At 39.4% G+C, this 24032-nt stretch overlaps 1 protein-coding gene across 2 annotated transcripts in view; it reads left to right on the forward strand.

Moving 5' to 3' along the window:
* The window catches only part of TAF3 (TATA-box binding protein associated factor 3), a 152435-nt gene that overhangs the window by 123473 nt on the left and 4930 nt on the right, over positions 1-24032 (forward strand). For both annotated transcript variants that reach the window (XM_060097594.1, XM_060097592.1), the window contains exons 4-5: positions 2338-2420; positions 23578-23833. In XM_060097594.1, the coding sequence (XP_059953577.1) occupies positions 2338-2420; positions 23578-23833 (339 nt within the window). The remainder of the gene's footprint in view (positions 1-2337; positions 2421-23577; positions 23834-24032) is intronic.

Genomic DNA, 24032 nt, shown 5'->3' on the forward strand with positions numbered 1-24032 from the left:
TCGTGGGGGAGTTGATAAGTTAAGATTTAGATGTAATGAGATGAAATCCTTATAGGATATTTAGCTGAAAATGTTCAGTGGGCAGCATTATGTTTTGGTCTTAGTTCCAATCAGTGCTGGTCTAGAGAGGGAGATGTTGAAGACATGCCATATTGAAAACAGGATTGAGGGAATTCCCTGACGGTCCAGTGGTTAGGACTCGGTGCTGTCACTGCAGGGGGCCTGGCTTCGATCCCTGGTGGGGGAACTAAGATCCCGCAAGCCACGTGGCATGGCCAAAAAAAAAAAAAATTTAAACCAACAACTTAGGATTGAAACCATGGACATGGATGAGGTCAGTGGAGAAAGCATGGGATGACGAGAGGAGAGGACTTTGCTAGGGACAGGGAAGGAGCGTGATGAAGACCTCAGTGAAGAAACAGACGGGACATTCGGAAAGATTGAGTGTCTAGAAGGAGTGGTTTAGTGGCGTGGTTGGGCCAGAAAGTAGAGTGGAGTTGGGTGAGGAATGAAGGAGAAATGGAGAAATGCAGACGATGAAGTGGAGACTAGAAAGTGTGAGAGGTCGTCAGCGAGAGGTTGAAGGGGAGGTAAGTTTGTTAAAGGATGGAGTTGAGCGCATTTGAAAGCTAGATGAAAATAATGAGTGGAACTGAGAAGTTGAAGATGCTACAAATAAGGAAGTCTTTCGAAGACTGGAGGAGATGGACTCTAGTGTAATTGTGAGCACAGAGAAGTTTGTAGGGAATTGAAGGAGTTCTGCTTAGTGGCCTCAGTATTTTTTCCTGTGGGGTTTGAAGGGCAAAAGAGGAAGGAACTCATGGGATGGGTCTTAAAAGCTGTAAATAATTGCTTCCGATTCATTTTTAAAATATATCTTAAGCACTTATGTGTCAGACCCTACAATAGGCACTGGGAAATAGCAACAAACAGAACAGGCATGGTCTCTGCTCTTAACTAGTTTAGCTGGGATCCAAATAAGCAGAAAGTATTAAAGGCACAGATGAAATTGGAGTTTTGATGGCAGAAGTTTGTACAGTTTTAAATATTTTCTTTGGAATTACTCCGTGCCCTAGAGAATGATTTTAGATTGGTCCTGGATGAATGGTGAAATGACTGAGAGGCAAGGGAGTTGAGGGTGCTTGCAGGATAAGTGGTTCATTCAACAGACATTGGTTGAGTACCTCCTGCGTACCATGCACTGTTCAAGAGAATGATCGAAGTCATAGATCTTGATGTGACGGTGGGATTAAAAAAAACAACAACTCAAGAAGGGGGCAGGTAAAAACATATGAAAAAAATGATAGATTTGATCAATGTGCAATATATTGATTATATGATATACTATACTGAGCACTATGTTATAAATTCCTTCCCCTTTAGAACCACTGCACTGTTATGATTTAACTCTTGAGCTTGAAATATATAAATCAGTGGTTTTCACTAGTTGTCACAGTGACTAGCAGTGTCCTACTGGCATGTAGTTGTACCCGAGCCAGGGATGTTAAACATCTGGCCGTGCCTGGGACCACCAAGGAGCCATCCCACCAAAAATGCCGGAAAACTCTGATGTAGATAATAATTTGAACTGCACATCTCTTGTTCATTTTGTTCATTCAAAGTGTCAATTGTTCTATATAGGATCTTCAAGCCAGAAGTTGTGGAGAATCCCTTTAACACCATACTTAATTTGTGTATTCCCTTTCTGATTATTAGCTCAAATATTTGTGAGATCTTCAACTTATTCAGCAGTTATTGCCTTTGCCATAAATTCTTTCTAAATAAATATGTTTTGTCTTGTACAATATTTTAGATCATTTTTCTGCTAGCCAAAAAATGGAACAGTTCAGTGCTGTAATTACACTTGGTGTGTTGGTTTTCTTTTATGACACTGTAAACATGAGATGAGTTTAATGTTTTTCAAGACCCGTAAATAGATTCATTTTATCTTATAGTGAAGCTATGACTGCATTTTTTTCTGTTTTTGTTAAGTCTGGCAGTTACTTAAACGTTCCACTGAATGACCCAGGTAACAGTTTCTGTTTAAAAATTCTAACAATAAAATACAAGAAATTAGTCAAAACTAAGAAAATGCAGAAATAACTCCCATATTTACTAAAGTGTTTAAAGTTTATGGAATTTCCCATGTTGCCTGGTAGGCTTCAGTTGTTGGGAAACGAAAACAAAATAGCCCAGTTTATCTTTACATCTAGCATTTTAGGCACATTTGAAACTTAAAGGCTTATCAAGTTTGTGGAGATGAGGAAGTAGGAGAAAAGGGAGGAGGTACTTTTGTTGAAAAAAATGTATTTGACTCTAACATAATATCTTCAACAGATAAAAGTGGAGCCAGTGGTCCCAGCCCCAAGCCCAGTGATCCCCAGATTGACTCTCAGAGTTGGAGCTGGCCAAGACAAAATGTAAGTACAGACCTTTCCAGTTAGAGTGCAATAGATGGAACTTAACCTTCACTACTCTTTCCTTATAGACCTTTTCCCAGTGTGAATATGTAGTAGGGTCAAGCTGTATTTTGAGAAGTCTTCATTTTCAGATTTTTATTGGTTTCTTCCTCAGAGTTAATGCTTATTGTTTTGTTCAACATATAGGATCCTTTGTTTCTTTGTTGTTTTTTTTTTCTGGCACTTTTTCTCTTTTGTAAAGACTAGCACAAGACATTGTTTCTGCATAGTTTGTAAGGCTCTGGTTATCTGAAAAATAAGAAACTATGTATTGAATGGACTGACTACCATGTTACGCCCAGGTGGATATAATGTTAAACCTTTTCAAGTGTGTATTCTCTGTCACCAGGACAAAGAATGAAGATTCTTTTCTTGCTCAGATGGCACATGGTTTTATTCTGTGCATATAAAACAAGGATACTGCCAAAGGCTTGGTGAAACAGTATATAATAGTAACAACTGAAGTCTGAATTGTCTGCTCTTTTTTTTTTTTAAGAGAGAACTGGAAATGTAAACCCCATGTTTACTGTTTATTTTCTTAATTTTCACGGAATCATCACATCCACCCACCCTTCTTCAAAGTAAATTAGTTGGCTATGTTTCTTTTATTCATTTTGAGGGTATGAATTAAGGCCTAAGTGCTATTATATAATCCTAGTAGGGTAATGAAGCATTGATTTTTTTTTTTGTAAATCATGTTGAAAATCATTCTTCTAAAAATCATATTATACATCATTTAAATGAATTTTACAAGCTCAAAGTACAAGTTTACAACCTTACGTTTTACCAGTAAGCCTGAAAATGGATTAGTTTATATTGTAAACAATCAAATATTATGTAGAAAATAGGCTTACAAGGCATTTAACTTTCATTCAGTTTTTAGCTATAAAAATGAAAGTAGTAGCCATGAACTTATTTATTTAGTAGGTAGAGTAGACAACAGGAAATTTGCTTTACATTCTCATGGTTCGTTCCATCTTAAAGTTTGTGTGTAGCGTGTATTTTATGCAGTCGCTGCTTCTGTTAGTTCTAAGTGTAATACAACGAAAAATCCCAGCATCATTCTGATGAGTGGTGGTGTAGGGCAAACATGGCCTTCTAGGAGAGTGTATATTCTTCTGAATATTGAAAGAGAAAATCTGAATAGTTTGTGCTTTTCTTACCTAAATTATCTGTGTAATTTCCACGTTACTCATTTTGGTTGTGCCAGTAGAGACCTAGACAGTAGGCAGTAGTATTGCTGACAAGCTTAGAAAACATAACAAAAATACTGTAGATTGAGCTCTTTTTAGACCAAATATTGGTGCTGGTGCCCTCTATCCTACCTACAGAAATTTTAGTAACATCCTTCTCCCTCAGCCATCAGAGGACAGAGGGCTAGTTAACAAAGAGACCCAACCAAAATAACTGTACCTACCATCTCCTTGGAAATCCTGTACTTGGGTTCACTACTCTAAAGGGAAGATGTTCTTATTTATCATTGGACAACTACTTTTCTCCTACCCGTTCATATTTATTCCAGTTTTCTCATAACTCACCATTACTTCATCTTTCCTTTCACACGGAAGTTTGGCTTGCTTATTCCTTTAGAGAAATAAGGTTTGTAAAAAGGCACTGATAATAATATTCATCTCATCTACCCTTAAGCATCTTTCAGTTATTCTGTTGAGTAATTTCTTTTCCTCTCGATAAATCACTCATATACCTAAGATATTGGAAGATGTGAGAAATAGATCCTATGACTCTGGAACAAAATGTTCAGTATTACGGAAGTTATAGTACTCAGACATTCTAGACAAATTGTCCTTGAAAGTATAACTTTATGTAACATGTAAACTTTCTGACATTTAGGTAAATAACTCCCATATCGTATGAATAATTAATCACTTGACCAAAGTCAGACACAAGGAAATACTTATAATGAACAAAGGAATAACTTAAGTGAAATATATTACATTTTAAACTTAAGAAGAGAGAGAAAAAGAGGCCCAAGTCACATAGCAATAGGATTTTATATAAAATATAAGTTAATGAATAAGGTTTTTTTTTTTTAACTTGTTTTCTGGTTTTTTGTTTTAAATCTAAATCAGGGGTCAGCAAACTATGGCCATGGGCCAGTCCATCCTACTGTCTGTTTTTTATGACTCACAAGCCAAGAATGGTTGAAAAAAAATTAAAAGAAGGATAGGTAACATTTTATGAACATAAAAATTATATGAAATTAAAAGTAATCTTTTATTGTCATAGCATAAGGATACGTGGCTTATTCCTTGGCAGTAATAATGGAAAAGAGATGGTAGATTCATATAAATGTGCCTTTACTTAGTTTATATACAGCCGAGGGTGGGGGGGGGTTGTAGTGATGCTCTTTTGAAGTGGAATTAATGAGCAGACTAGCATTCAAATGGAGGAGTTTGAATAGTCTAGGGGGAGGGGTTGTTTACTGCTAAAGAACAGGCAGAGAATAGAGTCTTTTGAAACTACAGGAAAAAGAAAAAGCTTTACAGGGTTCAAATTATACACTCTCGTTGGAAGATCTTTAAGACAATATTTAGTTTCTAAATCTTATAAAGAAATTATGCCTTTGACCCGTGATCCAGGAAGGTACTTTGAGGTTAGATTATTTCCTCTATTCTCTATTATTGTCCCTTGAAGCCAGACAGAGGGCCCTTGTTTTCCCCTTCATTTAACGTGCCTGGAAACTGGATTCTAAAGGGTCTGTGGTCAGTCCAGTGCCTCCTTCTGATAGTGTTAAAACTCAGGGTGACTTTACAAGGACCTCAAATTCCTTTAATAGGTCTCCCAGTAATGGGGACCCAGAGTTCTTGTTAGTCTGTATTGAAGATGAAACTAAAATACTAACCCTGAAGTTACAATCTCAACATCCGTAGTTTGTGGGGGTGATATGAATGGGGAGAAACAACACATTCAAATAAATCATTAAATAACTGAGTATGGCCCAACAGTCAAGTTTTGCCTTGATGCTGAGAAAGCAGGTAGGTTTCAGCTTGCCCAGGAGCAGCACCTGGAGCCATATTGATCAGGATTTTGAGGTCCCACTGGACTTGGTGGCAGAGAGTACAGTGCGTGTAATGTCCACTGTGGGATGGGCACATGGCAGCACAGTCGCCATGTTATTTGTTATCCCAGTTTTACCATCCCTTTATTTTGAGCAAGTGTAGGAAAATTGGGCTAACTTTCGGCATTTGTTCATTTATTTATTTCTATGAAGGATATAAATAGAGCAGAGTAACGTGAGGAAGGGAGTACCTTAGGGGTGGGACTGTTTAGATAGGATTGTTGGGAAAGACGTGGCAGAACATTAAATGTGTGGTTATATTTATAAAGCTCAAAATTCTGTTAAAGGAGCTTCTCATTAAAAAAGATAACTTTAGGTATTGGTAAAGTATTAAGAAAAAAGCTCAAGGTTTGTAAAGATTTGGGGGTGAATAATGGTAGTGCTTAGGGGGTTAAGCATTCTTTCCCCCTCACATTTCTCAAATGTATCTTTAATGCTGTCGTCTCCCTGGCACTGGGGATGCAGCTCTGTCCTTTTCTCCATCTGTTCCTTGGCTCTTCTGAGGGCGGAGTGGCTCTCCCGCCAGGGAGCTTTGGTCTGGTCGGTAGGGTTACTCTACTGGAGAAGTTGGGAGCTGGTCCTGCTCTCAGGACATTGCTGCCCGTATTCAGTGAGCTCACCAGGGAGGGGGTAATGAATTGGGCCCCTCCAAAAATCCAGTAAGGCTCAGTTTTTGTTCCAGTTAGATACTGTATTTGATCAAGTGACACAGAATCATTTATGGTACCTTTCATGAAAACAATATCATTATCATTAATAATCCTAAATTTTCTTTTGTCTGAGAGGTCACAATAAGTATTCTCTTTCACAAGTTTAATCCTTTTCCCCAAATATGCAAATTATGCTGAGATATTTTTCAATGACCACTTTACTGCTGCAAATTACAGTTTTCTTTCTGCTAACATTTTATCACCACAGCTATGAGTATTATAATACTCATGGTATTATGTATTTTTTATAATTCAGGAAATTCTTTCATTAATCAGACCTCTCTTAGCAGAGGTGCTGAAAATTGGACGCTTTTTTTTTCATGTAAGTAATTCCGTTTTTTTATTGCAGTTTACAGAGTTTAGTTTATGCCTGGGAGGAGGCTTCTTAATACTTGTAATTTCTAAATTATTTATATATGCTATAAAAATGGGAGCTAAAACTTTGCTCACTAATCTTGAAAAATAATGTTCAACCTTTAAAAATGTAAAATATGTACAGGTATTTGTTGTCTTTTTTGTGATCCAAACTTTTCTGATTAACTATTTTTGATAGGACAGCCAGAAATAGAGGATAACCATGGGCAATTACAAAAATAACCATTTAAAATATTTTTAAAGAAAGTAAGCGTTTTATATTTTTATGTAGCCCGATTTCACTGAAAGACATATAATAGGTGAAATGTGTATAGTGGTGTTTTAGTGACAAGTTCTTTAGAAAAATAATAGCAAATGATTTTTATCTCACTTTCTACATTTTTTCCTACACTTAAAATGTCGTTTATTCATATGTAGATTTTTTTTCCAGTCTAAACAAATTTAAGGGTGACTTAAAGAGAGATCATAAAGATACTAGAAAATACTAGGAAACCAAGGCCAAGGAGAGGAAAAAGAAGCAAATGGCTGCACATGAAATATGATTATGGCTTCCTAGCAATAAGTGCAGAGTGAAATGCAGTTTTAAAAAGGAAGGTACCTCTTAGTATCTCAGGAGAGACAAAGTTTTTGAAGACACTAAATTTGAAATTTTATTTCCATAAGGAACCAGATGGCAAGAACACCTTTTTTTTATTTGACTGTTTCTTACACCAACCCCTGATCCAAGGATGTAACATAGACGCACACTCAGTGAAGGTGCCTCTGTAAGGAGTCTTCCCTTCCCTAGTTGAAACACTCACTTTCTCTTTGTATTAGTCAGGACTGTTGGTTGCAAGTAGCAGAAACCCTAATCAAACTAGCTCAAAGAAACTGGCTTTAGTCAAAGTGGTAACAAGGATTCAAAAAGTGTCATTAAGACTCTGTTCACTTTCTTTTTCTCCCTCTAACCTCTGTGTGGTGGCAAAGATGGTGCAAATTGCTCTTGGCTGGTGTGGTTCTTAGTGCTCACAGGCTGAACTGCCCGCCCCCCCTTTCACAGCATCTGCTGTGGGTTCCCATCCAGGAACCAGCCCCAGTGGGAGGGGGGAGAGCCCTGTTAGAAGGGGAAATGTTAGGTTCCAGAAGGAAAGAAGGACTCTCCTACCAGAATACGGGATGAGGGGCAGGCAAAAACAATTGATATGTTCTTATTTATTTAGGGAAAGGCAATCAGGTTCATATTTTTATAAAAGTATACTGAGGAGGCGGAGCAAGGAAGCTGATTGGTTAAAAAAAGGTCCTTTAGAAATAAAGACTAAGAACATTTCAGACCATCATCCTGTCAGATTTGGAAGGCCTTTTGTTCTATTTTTAATTTGTTTCCCTTCCGATAAAACTGTCTGCTTTGATTTAAAAAAAAAGAGAGAGAGAGAGAGAGATTGAAAAGTGTTGATAGTTTTGTTTTGCCCTGGTTAACTTGCCACTGATACTGAAACATTTCATAGGTTATTTTGCCTATATTAGAAGCTAACTAACAAGAACAGTGACCCAGGGCTTCCCTGGTGGCGCAGTGGTTCAGAGTCCGCCTGCCAATGCAGGGGACACGGGTTCGTGCCCCGGTCCGGGAAGATCTCACATGCTGCGGAGCGGCTGGGCCCGTGAGCCATGGCCGCTGAGCCTGCGCATCCGGAGCCTGTGTTCCGCAACGGGAGAGGCCACAACAGTGAGAGGACCGCGTACCGAAAAAAAAAAAAAGAACAGTGACCCCCCCCCCCGAAAAATAAATAAATAAACAAATAAGAATAAAAATCTTGAGTGACTGTATTTAAAATTTATGGCAAGTGACTTATTTTTAACGCTAGTGAAAGATGGTAACATTACAAATGAAACTTCCTAGCAGCTGAACAATGAGAACACAAATTGTGGGTGGTATACATTATTCTTGCTAACTTTTATACTTATAAATTCAACAGACCCAAACCCATATATCTCAGTTATAATTCCAAGAGGAAGCAGGTGGTTCAAATTTTTCTTGCTCGGATCTTCAGCCCTTTTCTGATTTTTCCAGACTAGGATATCTTAACCTCCGTATATCACTCTCTCATTTTTACTGAGCTAAAGTTATGATGGAATCCCCCAGTTTAATTTCTTCCTCTGGCACATGATAGTTTGTTGATTAACACCAAAGATGCAGTATATTAAAGAGAAGAAAATAGTATGCTGTCAGAAAAACTGGCTTTAGGTTTTGGGAAATGTTTTTACTACCCAGTAAAACAACTGGAAAGATTATAATCAAAGCATTTCCATCTTACTTGTAAACAATTACAACAGTCCTTACATGGATGCCACATTACGAGACTGGGGAAAATTTACTGGATTCCATTCTAATGCAATTAGAGCTAATTTTGTTCTTTAAATGAATAAAAGGTCAGCTAGTAAATCTAGCTTATCTTGAGTCCAGACTTCAATAAATTGTTTTATTTAATTTGTTGTAAAAGATCTTATCCTTAATGGGTCTAGGTCTTATTAGTTCACTTAGGTTTTAAAATATTTATGACCACCTTTTTAGATATGATTTGAATGATAGTTGGAAAGTTTCTCCCTGCAGTGTTATCAAGGCCCAAAATCACTAATTGAGTGAATATAGGAAGGTACTTAAGATTTGTTATCTAGACAAAGCTGATGCGGACTTCCAGAATTTAAATGTTCTTCAACCTGTGACAGGCAGAGGTAATTTAGCTATATCATGGTAACCTTTTGGATACTATCTGACTATAATTTCCCCTAAAGATCAAACTACTCACACTTCTAGTGTTTAAAGAGAATGTATACCTACTGATGAGAACACTCGTACTATTACTGACAGCAACATAGAAAATTTAAATTCTTTGCATTCTGTTGTTCCCTGTCTTTTTAGGGGCTATAACATTAACATACTTACATAGAGACTTTAGAGGCGTAGTGTGATGCTTCTTCCTTCCTGTTGCCACTCCAGCCTTCGTAGCTCGTGAGATGGAAATTTGTGTCACTGCCCGACCTCTGATTTAGAACAGGAGTCCCCAACCCCCAGGCCGCGGACCGGTACCAGTCCATGGTCTGTTAGGAGCTGGGCCGCACAGCAGAAGGTGAGCGGCGGGTGAGCAAGTGAAGCCCCATCTGCCGCCCCCATCGCTTGAACCAACCCCCCCCACTTGCCCCCCACCCCCTGTCTGTGGAAAAATTGTCCTCCACAAAACCAGTCCCTGGTGCCAAAAAGGTTGGGAACCGCTCATTTAGAATATTGCAACCTTTTTCAAATGTGGCTGCCATAGTCTGAACACATGGGTTGGGTTGAGGGACACATCACCGTGGGGACTGACTAGCCGCGTTACCCCATTTGGATTTACTCTTCTGGGTTCCAGAGCTGCATCTGTCCTCATGGCTTGTCCTCCAGGGTCCAGCAAGGAGCCCAGCATCCCTCCTGATCTTCAGGACCAGCTCCTTCTCCATCCCCACCTTTCCTGACCCCGCCCTCCCCCCCCCAACCCCGACCCCGGAAGTTCTTTCCCTTCCTTATCTCTTCTCCTCTGTATCTTTCTCTCCTTCCTTCTGGTATCTTCCCTTCAGCCTTGGGTTCTACCATCCTAAACCTTCCCACCTTCACCAGCCTCCCCCTCTAGATGAGGGAAAGGCCATGTAACTTCCTCTTCTCATTCTTGCTTCTCAAAGCATATTCCTTGTATGTACTTTCTTCCAATTTTTTTTTCCAGTTTTATTCCTAAACTCCCTACGCTCTGGTTTCTGCCCTGGAGACTTTTCTGAAGCTTCTCATTAAGATGATTAAATGCGTCCCAAGGCGGTGCTGCAGGCCTGTGACTTCATCCTTCCTGCTTTTCAGATACCGTTATTCCCACCAAGCCCTTTATGAAACTCTCTATTCCTTGTTTTCCTTGGTACTACGTGCATCTGATTCTCTTTCTCCATCGTTGCTTCTATCTTTCTTTGATGACTTTTTCTTTCTCTTCTTGCCCTTGGCCTACTACTCTGTTCTTTCTCCCTAAAGTTTCTTTTTCACTCTTTTCAAAATTAGGTGATGATGATTCCCAAATCTTTACTTCCAGCTCAGATTTCTCCCCAAAATGCAGACTAGTCTGCCCAGTTACCTGCTAGAAAATCTGGAAAGACCAGAGGCACCTCAAACATGGCCTTTCCAAATTGAATACACCATTATTTCCCCAACCTTATACTCCCTATGCTTTTTATTTGTTGATGATGAGATCAGAGCCTTCATTTTCAAGCTGTCTTAGTTTCTAGAGTAATTTGAAATTAGACAAACGCACTCTGACTGGGAGAATTGGGACATTTTATTTATGTCATATCACCAGACGGGACATCTGAAAATTAAGACATGAATGTCTCCCAGCTCCAAAAGTGTTGTTTTGAACAAAACTTAAGGAAAGAGAAAGACCCTTTCCTGTGAGGTCTCCTTTGAATGTCACCTGAACTCTTATACCTCCCAGTCACCATCTTCAAATTTGGGTCCTTCCTCCTTGTCTAGACACAAGTAGTCATCAGCACCAGAGGAGGAAAGATGTTGATGCCTATTCACAGGCCTCTGGAACTGCCTCCCCCACCAAGCAAAGATGCCTTCAGCTCAGAAACACAAATGCCCTTAGCTACTGGAGCTATTTTGCCTCCTAGAGAGAATAACAGATTTTTCAGTTTTCCACTTTTCAAATCAAGTACCCAGCGCCGATCACCCTACACCCATCTGAGCTCTAAGCTCTACCCTCTAACTGTAAAAGCTCCAGCATCACAGAAACCCAAGGCAGGGGGATACCTCCCTCCCTTACTCCCAACCCCTCACCCACCCGACAACCAACCAGTCCCTAGCCCCTCCCCACCTTACCGACAATATTTGTCAGTTCCTTACCCTCTTCTCCTTTCCTGTGGCCTCTCAGAACTGTTCTCCATACTTAGTCCCTCCAGAGCAATCTGTCTAGAACGCTTATGCTTTATATGTTGTGGCACTTCCAAACTGCTTACGGTTTCCCATGCAGAACAGGATGCTTTGCATCTTTATTCCTTTTCTCAGGTTGTCCCATCTGCCTCAAATGCCTCCGCCCCCCTGCCTCTTCATCGGAGTCACTCGTATTCATCTTTTAAAACTGTCACTTGTCATTAGGGAAAGTGATCACAGCCCACCTTCCCACCCCTACCCCAGGCTAGCCATCCTTCTGCCAAGTGCCCAGAATACACTGTTTTCATCCAAATTGTTCAACTTCGTATGCTTTATCAATCTACCTTTATGTGACTGTCTTCCCCCGTTTCTTGGAAATTGAGGGTGTGCCCCATTCACCTTGAACCCAGCCACCCAAGGGTAGGAGACATAGTAGACGGGCGATAAATATTTGTTGAGATGGATTCACGGACTGAAACAGTCTCTCATCTGTTGAACCATAACACTGATTTTCACTCTGTTTGAACAAGCTTTCATAGATTTGAAGTGGTATCAAAATAAAGTTTAATTGAGTTACTTTTCCAGAATGGCTGTAACATTAGGAGTTGGTTTTATCAAGTAAAAACCCCTTAAGTAAGAGGGCTGAAGGGGATAGAGGAAGCTTACTCTTAGCCCTGGAGTACAATGGGAAGGCTACGTTTGGTCTTGAAATCTTCTGTCAGAGATTGCTTCTCCTTCCTAAACTGTGACTCTTGGTATTCTGCCTAACTTTAGAGGTCCTTTGAGTAATAAGAGGATGCTGAAAATAAGTTGCTTAAAGGAATTGGAAGATCCTACAGATGGAGTGACTAAGTTTCCAAATGTGTTTTATTAAATAATGTAAAGTCGGTCATTCTGTAGTCTATGTAAAAGGGAAATGTGGATTTTTTTAAAGACTTGCATTATCTATCTAGTAACAGATGCACCTCTCATATACTCTGGATAGATGAAAAATGACACCCCTCAATTTGAATCTACTTTTTTTTGAATCTGGGAGTAGCTTTTCCTCCAGAGCACACTCACTGACTGCCCATCTTTAGCTCTCTATGCCGTATTACTTAGGATTTTAATAATTACTTCTGCTTCTTTAGTCCACAAAGGTGAAAAAAAATATATGTGTGTGTATACATCTCTATATATATCACATGCTATAAGAATATATATATGATATTTTTTTCCATGCTATTTACTGAGAAAGATAAAAATTCATGTAAAGCCTGGTGGTTTTTGGTGAAGACACAGCAGCTATTATCAAATTTTAATATATTTTGAAGTAGTAGTGTTGGGTTTTCCAAGCATGACTTCAGGAATAACTGAATATTATAACACTACAGTGAGATACAAATCTTAATCACAATCCTGTTCATTTTTCAGGTTCACTGAATATCATCTTACTGCTTTTAATGTTTTCAAATAACTGGGATGTTATTTAATCCTAAAATGAATGAATGAATGAGTGAAGGTTTATCTTTTATGGTTAACTTGCAACTTTAGCATATGTTCATGTAAAAGCATCTCATCCTCCTCTGTAGACTCCAGGCTCAGAGAGTATTAAAAGTGAAGTTTCATCAGTGTTGAATGTTCAGTTTCATTTGGTTTTGCTTTTTTTTTACTAACTGTAGCCTTTCTTTGCTGGAGAGAAGCAGAAGCTTTTCTAAAATCCCAAAATCTTTTAGAAGTTCTGACTCCAGGGAATTTGGTTTTTGAAAAGAACCCTGACAGTGCTCTAGACAACACCCTCATGGTTTTACATTTTTTAAGTGGTTTTGCATTTGAAAAATACTAATTTTGATTATATACATAGTAAAACTGTGTCGAAGGAGATACACTTGTGCAAATGGTAAATTTGAATCAGATGTTGGTTATTCTCTCAGGAACGTAGATGTAAACAATCATAATAGAGGTAGAGAGTGTTAAAGTCTATAAGAGATACATCTCAGATGATACAGAAGTTCAAGGTGATTGCTTCCAGCAAGGAAGGATCAGAAAAGACTTGGGTGGAGCAGAATCTGAGGAGGTCCAAAGTGCTGGCCTCCTTAAGTCACCTGAAATAATTCTGTGTGTGTGGTTGTGTCACCAACAAGATATGCGTTGAGGTTCCTTCCTTTCCATTTATTTTTGACTTGTAGGCAATTTTATAAATTTAATTTTCTGAATAGGTAAGACATTTACTTGCCCCCAAAGTTGAAACTATGTAATATGTTCAGAGACATCTTGCTTTCTGCTCTTTCCCTCTACCTTTATCCCCCTCGACCTATAGGTTACCATCTTTATTTCTTTTTTTAAATTATCCTTTTGTATATCTGTTTGCAAAAATGAGGAAGTATGCATTATTTATTATTTATCTAAGTATTCATGCCCTTTTCGGGTATTTTACAGATTTTGAACATTTGACAATAGAAGTCTAATCATTTGGGTATCTTCTTTGGAAATGAAGATTCTACAATGGCTATATTTGCCTCTAATTACTTCATGCGATCTGTTTCATTTTTCAAATAGGTCATGCCTGAATTAAAAGACAAAATGTTTGCTACTTGGTATGTACTTGGTCTATGACAAGATAAGATGATGTAAATATTCAAGAGGCAAGCCATGAGCTTGAGAAATTAAATCCATTTACAGTTATGTGCTAATTATATGAATGCTGAAAGTCGAGCTGTGAGGATCAAGAAGAATAAGGATAATGATTGATTTGAAGAATCAACATAGCACTGATTCTCATAATTGTCTTTGTTATTTGTTCCTTTTGATCACATGTGAAATATGGAAATGACTGTGTTACACTTTGGCATTTTAAGTACCGATGCTCTAAAATATAATTTCTCCTAAATTCTGAATATTTGTTTATATACCTAAATGCGATAAATTAAATACTTGGTATATTAATTTTCTATTCCCACATATAACAAATGACCCCAAAACTTATCAGCTAAAGCAATAAACGTGCTACTTCCTAGTTTCCCGTGGGTCAGGAATTCGGGTGGTTCTGACTCCAGTCTCCGTCAAGCTGCTGCCCAGGGCCTCAGTCACTGGAAGGCCTCACCAGGGCTGGAGAATGCACTGCGGGCTCACACATGGCTGTTGGCAGGAGGCCTCAGTTACTGGTCACGTGGGCCTTGTCCTAAGGCAGCTGCAATGTCCTCATGACTTAGCCTCTGGCTTCCGCAGAGCAACTGATCCAAAAGAGAGCAAGGCAGAAGCTGCAGTGTCTCTTATGACCTAAGCTCGGGTGTCACACACAGTTGTTTTCATGATATCCTGTTAGCTGTCCGAGTCAGAGCCCACCCAGGCTGCGAGGACACTCCACCAGGGTGGGAGGAGGCTGCCTGACACACTTGGGCTTAGTATTTCCAGGACTTTTACAAGAAAAGTAAGAGAGCAAAACTGTGATGTTTTAGATAATCACAGACACAGTGATCCGGTTTTATAGTAATATATAGTGAAATCTTAGTTTACAGTACAACATGGGAATCTGTTTCATGTGTATCTCAAAAGGTGCATGGTATTTCTGAGATTGATCAAAGTTCTAAATCTGAAGAAGAAAAGTTGTGGCTTGAATATGTGTGTGTGTGTATGTATATTTTAATCAAAGTGGGTTTTCTCCCAGACATCAAAGAACTTCCCTGTTAAGAAGTTTATATAACATTCATGGAGGTGCTTACAGTAGTCTTTACCTATGGCATCGTTTTGTCACCATTTAAAAAATGGCTGTTGGCTTTTGAGGCAAATAAGTGAGCCATGTGAGGGAACTTTTGAACTTTGTGCAGTTCAGTAACCAGTCATACGGACTTTGATAACTTTGATGGCCGGCTTCACAGTGTTTGCACACAATTGCTGACTAATGAGGATCATTAAACTCCCCATGTAGACGTATCCAAATGGTGTTTGCCTCTAACCTCGGAGCCTCTGTGTGGCTGGAGAGGTGAGGACGGGCCCTTTGTTGACTTGTCAAGCTGTTGAGTTTGCATTACAGGCCAGGCAGTGCATGACCCACTCTATTTATTTCAGTGTTTTGTGCTAGGGAAACAGGTAAAGAAATCCTGCCAAAAATCCTCCTTCTGCATGTTTTTATGAATAACACCAGTGTTTATAGCAGCTAGAGCCCTCTGATCAAATCCTCCAAAAGATGTAATGTTAGCAGCATGGAGCCATTGTGGGACCCAGCTGTGGGCAGTGTTGGTTACTCTGAAGACATTGCTTATTCAACAGAGAACTCTGAAGGAGAGCTTACTATGCAGTTAAAGAGGAGGGAAAGTGCCACTAAAGGGAAGAAATACAGAGAAAGTGCTGTTTAGAAGTAGGAAACAATAAAGATCAGCGGTGGAGGCCAGTAGGAATCCAAAATTATTTTTACAATGATCATATTCGGTTGAGTAACAATAGTTTATCTCACAAGTGATGAGAAATTATATCATGTGATACTGTTTATGTATTTTTTCTGTAATGTTCAAAAGTAAAGAGATAGTAAAAGAATTGTTCTCAAAACTGTGCCTCCAGTTACCACAAAAGTAACTGAGCAGCTAGAATCAAATAACTTTCAAACTCTGTGAATTTTCTGGTGAAATTCAAAAGGGTTGGGAAAGACAAGTCACTTTAGAGCCTATATAACACCAATCTAATCTCTTGGAAGCAGAAAATTAGGACGTGCGTTGTCTCATCAACACTGAGTTTACCCACTTTTATTTTCTTTCCTTTTGCTACTCAGGAAATTTGAATGAGAAATATAAATATATATATCAATACATACCAAATTTAAAGGGGAAATTTAATTGAACTGGAGGAATATTTGGCATTTTGGAAGGATTATCTTTATTATGAGTTACTTTCATTAAAAGACCATTTCTCTGAATTGAAAAATAAGATTTGTACAAGTAGGTATTTCTGAGATTTCAGGTACTGCCCCATAAATTGATCAACAGTCTGTTTACGTCCATTGGCTGCACTGCTAATGCTAAACCATTTTCATGGGCACCATTCACAGGCCTTGTAGGAAAAGGAGAAATCTAAGAAAAATAGAGAATGAAAGGGGATTGAGAAAGAGTCAGGCAAGGCAAATAATATTCATTACGGGTTTGGTATAGCTTAAAACAATTTAAAAGCATTTCAGATAAAAGAATGAAACCTTCATGATGTGTTTGTACCTCGCATTGGTGTCGTGATCATTCTTGGTCTAAGAATGAGTAGACAGATGAGGAATTAGAATCCATGTTGGCAAATAGAAATCTCAGTGGTCTTGGGGCTCATTAAGTAGTGTGGAAGGAAGGTAGGCAGGAAGGAAAGAATAGAGGAAACTGACCTATTTTTAAATATTTTAAACAGGCAAAAAATATTCAAAAGTAAAATAATTATTCTATAGGAGCATTCTTCCTGTAATATTAGGCATTAAACATATTAAAGTTGATGAATATGTATCAAGACACTGTTTAATACTGCAGATAATTCAAAGACAAATAAGATAGTACATACCTTACTCCTAAGGAATATACCACCTAATGTGAGTGATAAAGACAGATATGCACACAGTTAGGATACAAAGCAGCCATGGATGTTGTATATTTTTGAGAAGGCCCAAGACTGTTATTTCAAAGAAAATACCTGAGAGCATTTGTTATAGATGATAAAATTCAAGCTTTTACGTGAAAGCTAGAATTTTGGAAAGCATATCATTACAAATTGACAGCTCCTCAACAATTTAAGAAATTTTTGATGAGATGGATGGTAACACCAACAAATGTGATTTTTTAAATATTATATAATGTATAAATATTTGAAAGATCTGCATAATTCAGTGAACCAATATTCCAGATCACCAGTGCATGATGTTATAAAATCATGCATTGGTAAAATATCTATTCAAAGTGCCAGACAGATCAATGGACTTTAATATAACAGAATATGAAAAGCTTATTGATATGGTTTTAGATTGCACATTGCAGCTAACTTGTAGGAAACTGCCACTTGCTTTTCATTAAAAAAATGCTACCTGTTAACGTGTAACAGGTTTGTTATTGTTATCTTTAAATGAACTCTCTAATTATTTTTAAATTTCTCTGTTTCAATTTTTAATATGGTAAGTATTGGCAGATATAATGCACATAAACAAAAGTTCTTTATGTTTCTCACTAATATTAAGATTGTAAAGGGATCCTAGGACCAAAAAATTTGGGAATTGCTACTTTAGAATTTCTTTTAGTAAGGGTCCACTGGTGGCAAATTCTCAGATTTTGCTTGCCAGAAAACGTCTTTATTTCATCCTATTCTTTGTGTGTGTGTGTGTGTGTGTGTGTGTGTGTGTGTGTGTGTGTGGTATGAGGGCCTCTCACTGTTGTGGCCTCTCCTGTTGTGGAGCACAGGCTCCGAACGCGCAGGCTCAGCAGCCATGGCTCACGGGCCCAGCTGCTCTGCGGCATGTGGGATCTTCCCGGACCGGGGCACGAACCTGTATCCCCTGCATCAGCAGGCAGACTCTCAACCACTGCGCCATCAGGGAAGCCCCTCATCCTATTCTTGAAAGATGTTTTTGAAGGCAAAATTTATTTGCCTTTAGCATATTGAAGATATTATTCCACTGTCTTCTAGATTTTAGCATTGCTGTTGAGAAGTCAGCTGTCACCTGTTTCTTCTTTGAAAGTAATTGTCCTTTTTTCTTTTGGACTCTTTTCAGACTTTTCTCTTTGCCTGTGATATTTTATCTTTTCACTCTGATGTGTGCATGTATAGATTTCTTTTTATTTATCTTGCCTGGGATTTGTTGGGCTTCTTAAGTCTGTGGATTAGTATCTTGCATCAGTTCTGTAAAAGTCAGATATTCTTTGTTAACATTTTACCTCTGTTTCATTCTCTTTCTAGAATTTAAATTAAACAGTACTAATTAGACCTTTTTATTGTATTTTCTTTGCCTCTCCAGGCTACATTCTACGTAATTTCTTCTGTTCTATTCAGTTTATAGTTCTCCCATCCACTGAGTTTTAAATTTCAGTTACTGTACTTTCCATTTCTGTAAGGTCTGTTTGGATCTTTTCAAATCTGCTAGATAACTCTGTGTAACCTCCTATTACCTGCATATAATTTCCAGTTTTGCCTTTTATTTTTTTAAACACTATAAGCAGAGTTGTTTTGTAGTTGATAATTGTAGTATCTGCGGTCTTTATGGATCTCTTTATACTGTCTGTTATTTCTTCTGGTTCTCCCTGTTGCAGCCTTGCTTCCTTATATGTTTATCTTTGATTCCGTGCTGCTTTTTTTTCTTAAATAATTGTCTGTATTAATAATATGAAGCCTAGATTTTAAGTTACTTCCTTTCAAGATGATTAGTGCTGGGTACCTAGGTGCATTACAAGTCCAAATTACTTTAAATATGTTGTCCTGGACCACCAGAGTTGAGAATTCATGAGATCTGATTCATTCTTACCTAATTGGTATAGCCTGTTGGGAGTCCTTAATGTGGGGAGGGAATTCTATTAGACTTTCCACTTTGACAGGCCCTGGGCTTTGAAACCTGTCCCCTGTATCAAAACCAAAGATCAGATTCACCTTATACGCAAATGCCCTCAGAGTGAAACATCTGTGTTCTACTTACCTCTCTGGGTTCCTGCTTTTCCTTTAGTTTTGGTTCCAGCACCCTTATTTTACTTTATTTTATTGTTAATATCTTTATTGGAGTATAATTGCTTTACAATGGTATGTTAGTTTCTGTTGTACAACAAAGTGAATCAGCTATAAGTATACATATATCCCCATATCCACTCCCTCTTGAGCTTCCCTTCCGTCCTCCCTATCCCACCCCTCTAGGTGGTCGCAAAGCACCGAGCTGATCTCTCTGTGCTATGCAGCTGCTTCCCACTAGCCATCTATTTTACATTTGGTAGTGTATATATGTCAGTGCTACTCTCTCACTTCGTCCCAGCTTCCCCTTCCCTACCTGTGTCCTCAAGTCCATTCTGTACATCTGCATCTTTATTCCTTCCCTGTCACTAGGTTCATCAGTACCATTTTTTTCAGATTCCATATATGTGCATTAGCATACGCCAGCACCCATATTTTAAACCATTATGGGAAACTGCCTCCCAGAACAGTGTTTTTAAATTTTAGTCTAACCATAAGAATAAGGAGTGCTTGCCCTATGGATATAAATGCCATAGTAATAACTTGGACCTCTCATCTTACATGTAAGGCAAACCTCACTCAGTAAGCACTGAGAGCCAGCAGAGTGTAGTTGTTAAGGTCACAGGTTCTGAAATCAGGCTGCCGGGGTTTAAATCCTGGCTCTGCCACATAGTAGTCTGTGAACTTGGCAAGGTACTTAATCTCTGTGCCTTGGTTTCTTTCTCTACAAAAGGAGGATAATATCAGCACTTGTTACTTCATTTGGTTGTTATGAGGGTCAAGTGAGATGGGCAAGTAAACATTCAGCAGGTGCCGGCATGCACTTGGCTCTCCAGCACTCACAACAGCTGGGAACTTGGTTAGTACTGGATAAATATTCACTATGGATTACATTAATCATCTATTGAGTGTCTCCTGGACAAACAGCCCATGTTAAATTCTCTTGGTCTTTGGCTACATTCGAGTTAGGAAGGTGATCACACTCACGTGAAACAAGTGGAGAGCAAGTAACAGCACTGTTTATTTGCTTGTATAATGATGGAATTTTTGAAATACTGTCGTGTAGTCTTCTGACCAGAATAGCAAAGAATCAGTGCTTTGTAGGGGAGGTGTTTTTCTAAACAAGGACTTTGAGAAAGAGGCCCTGTGTGGATTGGTCATGACAATGCTGAGGATGACATGAGCAATGGCCATGACACTTCACATTTGTACGTAGTTCTTGACGCGTTCCTCCCTATTCAGGTTCTCACCATAGCCCTCACGGGCAGCTATCTTTATTTATACTTTGTTGATCAGAAAAGCAAGGTCTAGGAAGCTCAGTGCGGGATCGTAAGAAGAGGTAGGTCAGTGCAGCCTATTTTAGAGAGCAGCTCCGGATTCCTAATAAAGGTGAAACTTTATGTCTAGGAATATAGCCCAGGGAGATTCATCACCATATTTACAAGTTAACATGTAACATTTACAAGGTAATACATACAGTCAGTAGGGCAATGGGCAAAAACCCTTTGACTTATTCATACTATGGAATACTATATAGCAATTAAAATAAGTAATATATATCGATAAATCAAGAGCATAAAACTAAGCGGGCAACTAGTAAACAGATAAGTTCTAGAGATCTGATACACAGCATGGAGATTATAGTCAACAATACTGTATTAACAAATGTCAAGGTTGCAAGAGACTAGATCCAAACAATTCCTTTCAAAAAAAGAAATGATAATTATGTGGTGTGATAAAGGTATTAGCTAAGGCCACTGCAGTAATCATTTTGCAGTTTACAAATGTGTCAAGCCGACACATTATGCAAACTTACACAATGTTGATTATATCTCAGTTACAAAAAAAAAACTAGGTGAGGAAAGCTAGTTGCAAACGATAAATATAGTGTGAATTGTTTATATACTTGAAACACATAAAACAGCAGTACGATATGCATTGTTTATGGGTATCTGCAAAGGCAGAAAAAGTTCAAAGAACAAAAATTGAGAAACACAGCTCCCGGCTGGAGGACAGTGGTTCCTTCTGGAGGAGGGAGGGAGGGAGACCAGAAGCCAATATGTTTTCTCTAAACTTGAGATGATATCCTTTTTTCCCCTCAAATAAAGGTACTTTGTAAAAAGAAAAGAAGAGTTTTAAAATTAAATAGACCTCGGTTCTAAGCCTGCCACCCATTTACCCAAATTCCTTTCTCTCTCTAATCCTGTTTCCTCATCTATAAAACGGGGTCACTATAACTTCTTTGAAGTTGTTGTGAGGACTAGAGGAGGTGATGTATGGAAAGCACCTAGTGTAACACCAGCTGCTTAGAGGCGCACAGTAACTCGTACTTTTATTTTTTTATTTTTTATTTTTTATTTTTTTTAACATCTTTATTGGAGTATAATTGCTTTACAATGGTGTGTTAGTTTCTGCTTTATAACAAAGTGAATCAGTTATACATATACACATGTCCCCATATCTCCTCCCTCTTGCATCTCCCTGCCTCCCACCCTCCCTATCCCACCCCTCTAGGCGGTCACAAAGCACCTAGCTGATCTCCCTGTGCTATGCGGCTGCTTCCCACTAGCTATCTATTTTACGTTTGGTAGTGTATATATGTCCATGCCATTCTCTCACTTCGTCGCAGCTTACCCTTCTGCCTCCCCATATCCTCAAGTCTGTTCTCTAGTAGGTCTGTGTCTTTATTCCCGTCTTGCCCCGAGTTTCTTCATGACCTTTTTTTTTTTTTAGATTCCATATATATGTGTCAGCATACGGTATTTGTTTTTCTCTTTCTGACTTTGTATGACAGACTCTAGGTCCATCCAGTAATATTCCGTTGTATATATGTGCCACATCTTCTTTATCCATTCATCTGTCGATGGGCACTTAGGTTGCTTCCATGTCCTGGCTATTGTAAATAGAGCTGCAGTGAACATTGTGGTACATGACGCTTTTTGAATTATGGTTTTCTCGGGGTATATATGCCCAGTAGTGAGATGGCTGGGTCATATGGTAGTTCTATTTTGAGTTTTTTAAGGAACCTCCATACTGTTCTCCATAGTGGCTGTATCAATTTACATTCCCACCAACAGTGCAAGAGGGTTCCCTTTTCTCCACACCCTCTCCAGCATTTATTGTTTGTAGATTTTTTGATGATGGCCACTCTGACTAGTGTGAGGTGATATCTCATTGTACTTTTGATTTGCATTTCTCTAATGATTAGTGATGTTGACCACCCTTTCATGTGTTTGTTGGCCATCTGTATATCTTCTTTGGAGAAATGTCTATTTAGGTCTTCTGCCCATTTTTGGATTGGGTTGTTTGTTTTTTTGATATTGAGCTTCATGAGCTGCTTATACATTTTGGAGATTAATTCTTTGTCAGTTGCTTCATTTGCAAATATTTTCTCCCATTCTGAGGGTTGTCTTTTCACCTTGTTTATGGGTTCCTTTGCTGTGCAAAAGCTTTTAAGTTTCATTACGTCCCATTTGTTTATTTTTGTTTTTATTTCCATTTCTCTAGGAAGTGGGTCAAAAAGGATCTTGCTGTGATTTATGTCATAGAGTGTTCTGCCTATGTTTTCCTCTAAGTTTGATAGTGTCTGGCCTTACACTTAGGTCTCTAATCCATTTTGAGTTTATTTTTCTGTGTGGTGTTAGGGAGTGTTCTCATTTCATTCTTTTACACGTAGCTGTCCAGTTTCCCCGGCACCACTTATTGAAGAGGCTGTCCTTTCTCCATTGTATATCCTTGCCTCCTTTAACTTTAACTTTTTTTTTTTTTTGCGGTATGCGGGCCTCTCACTGTTGTGGCCTCCCCCGTTGCGGAGCACAGGCTCCGGACGCGCAGGCTCCGGACGCACAGGCTCAGCGGCCATGGCTCACGGGCCCAGCCGCTCCGCGGCATATGGGATCCTCCCAGACCGGGGCACGAACCCGTATCCCCTGCATCGGCAGGCGGACTCTCAACCACTTGCGCCACCAGGGAGGCCCTAACTTTAACTTTTAAATGACTTACCCCAGGTCGCATGCCGGCCTGTGGAACACGTAGGGTTTGACCTCAGATACCCTGGCTCTGAGCCTAGTTCTCCTCCCCGGCGTGGGTTCTGTGGGTTAGACGGTGTTAATGAAGGGCCAGCAGCACACAGCTCCAATCACGGCTTGGCGACCTCACCAGGGAAGGAGCTGGAGCCTCACCCCCGCTGCCTGGCATCTTGGCCAGCCGTGACCGAGTACGTGGAGAAGCAGGTTGGGGAAGGGCCTTTAACCCTGAGCTCCGTTGCTCTCTGGACTCTCCAAAAAGTCTTTTGCTGCTAGAAGAACCAAGCGATTGTGTGATCATGTTTTAGCTACCTGGCTTGACTCAACTATGTGTTTTGACGTTTCCTTTTCTCTCTTTTGTTGACAGTGTCATCAGCAAAGTGGTCCCAGCCCCCGAGGCTAAGCCAGCGCCTTCTCTGAACAGACCCAAGACGCCGCCGCCCACGCCGGCCCCAGCCCCTGTCCCCGTGCACGTCACCCCCGCCCCCGTGCCTTTGCCCCTCCTGGCCCCGGCCAGCACGCCCCTCGCCGGGATGCCCGCTCCGGCCCCCGCCGCCTCGGGATCTGCCAGTTCGAAAGCCCCCGTCCGGAGTGTGGTCACGGAGACGGTCAGCACTTACGTGGTGCGCTACTTTCTATTTTTGGAGCATTTGAGAAACAGCCACTTAAGAGCTCACTCTTCCCTCATGAAAATGTTTCCAATTAAAAATGCAGTGTCAGATGAATCATTATTGAATTTCAGAGGCAATTCTTTATGACTAGAAAGCCATTTTCATTGCACTTTTAAGCTTTCGGCTGAAAAGTATTGTTAGGATGTTTGCA

This window comes from Mesoplodon densirostris, chromosome 4 (genome assembly GCF_025265405.1).
Source record: "Mesoplodon densirostris isolate mMesDen1 chromosome 4, mMesDen1 primary haplotype, whole genome shotgun sequence".
Taxonomy (NCBI): Eukaryota; Metazoa; Chordata; class Mammalia; order Artiodactyla; family Ziphiidae; genus Mesoplodon; species Mesoplodon densirostris.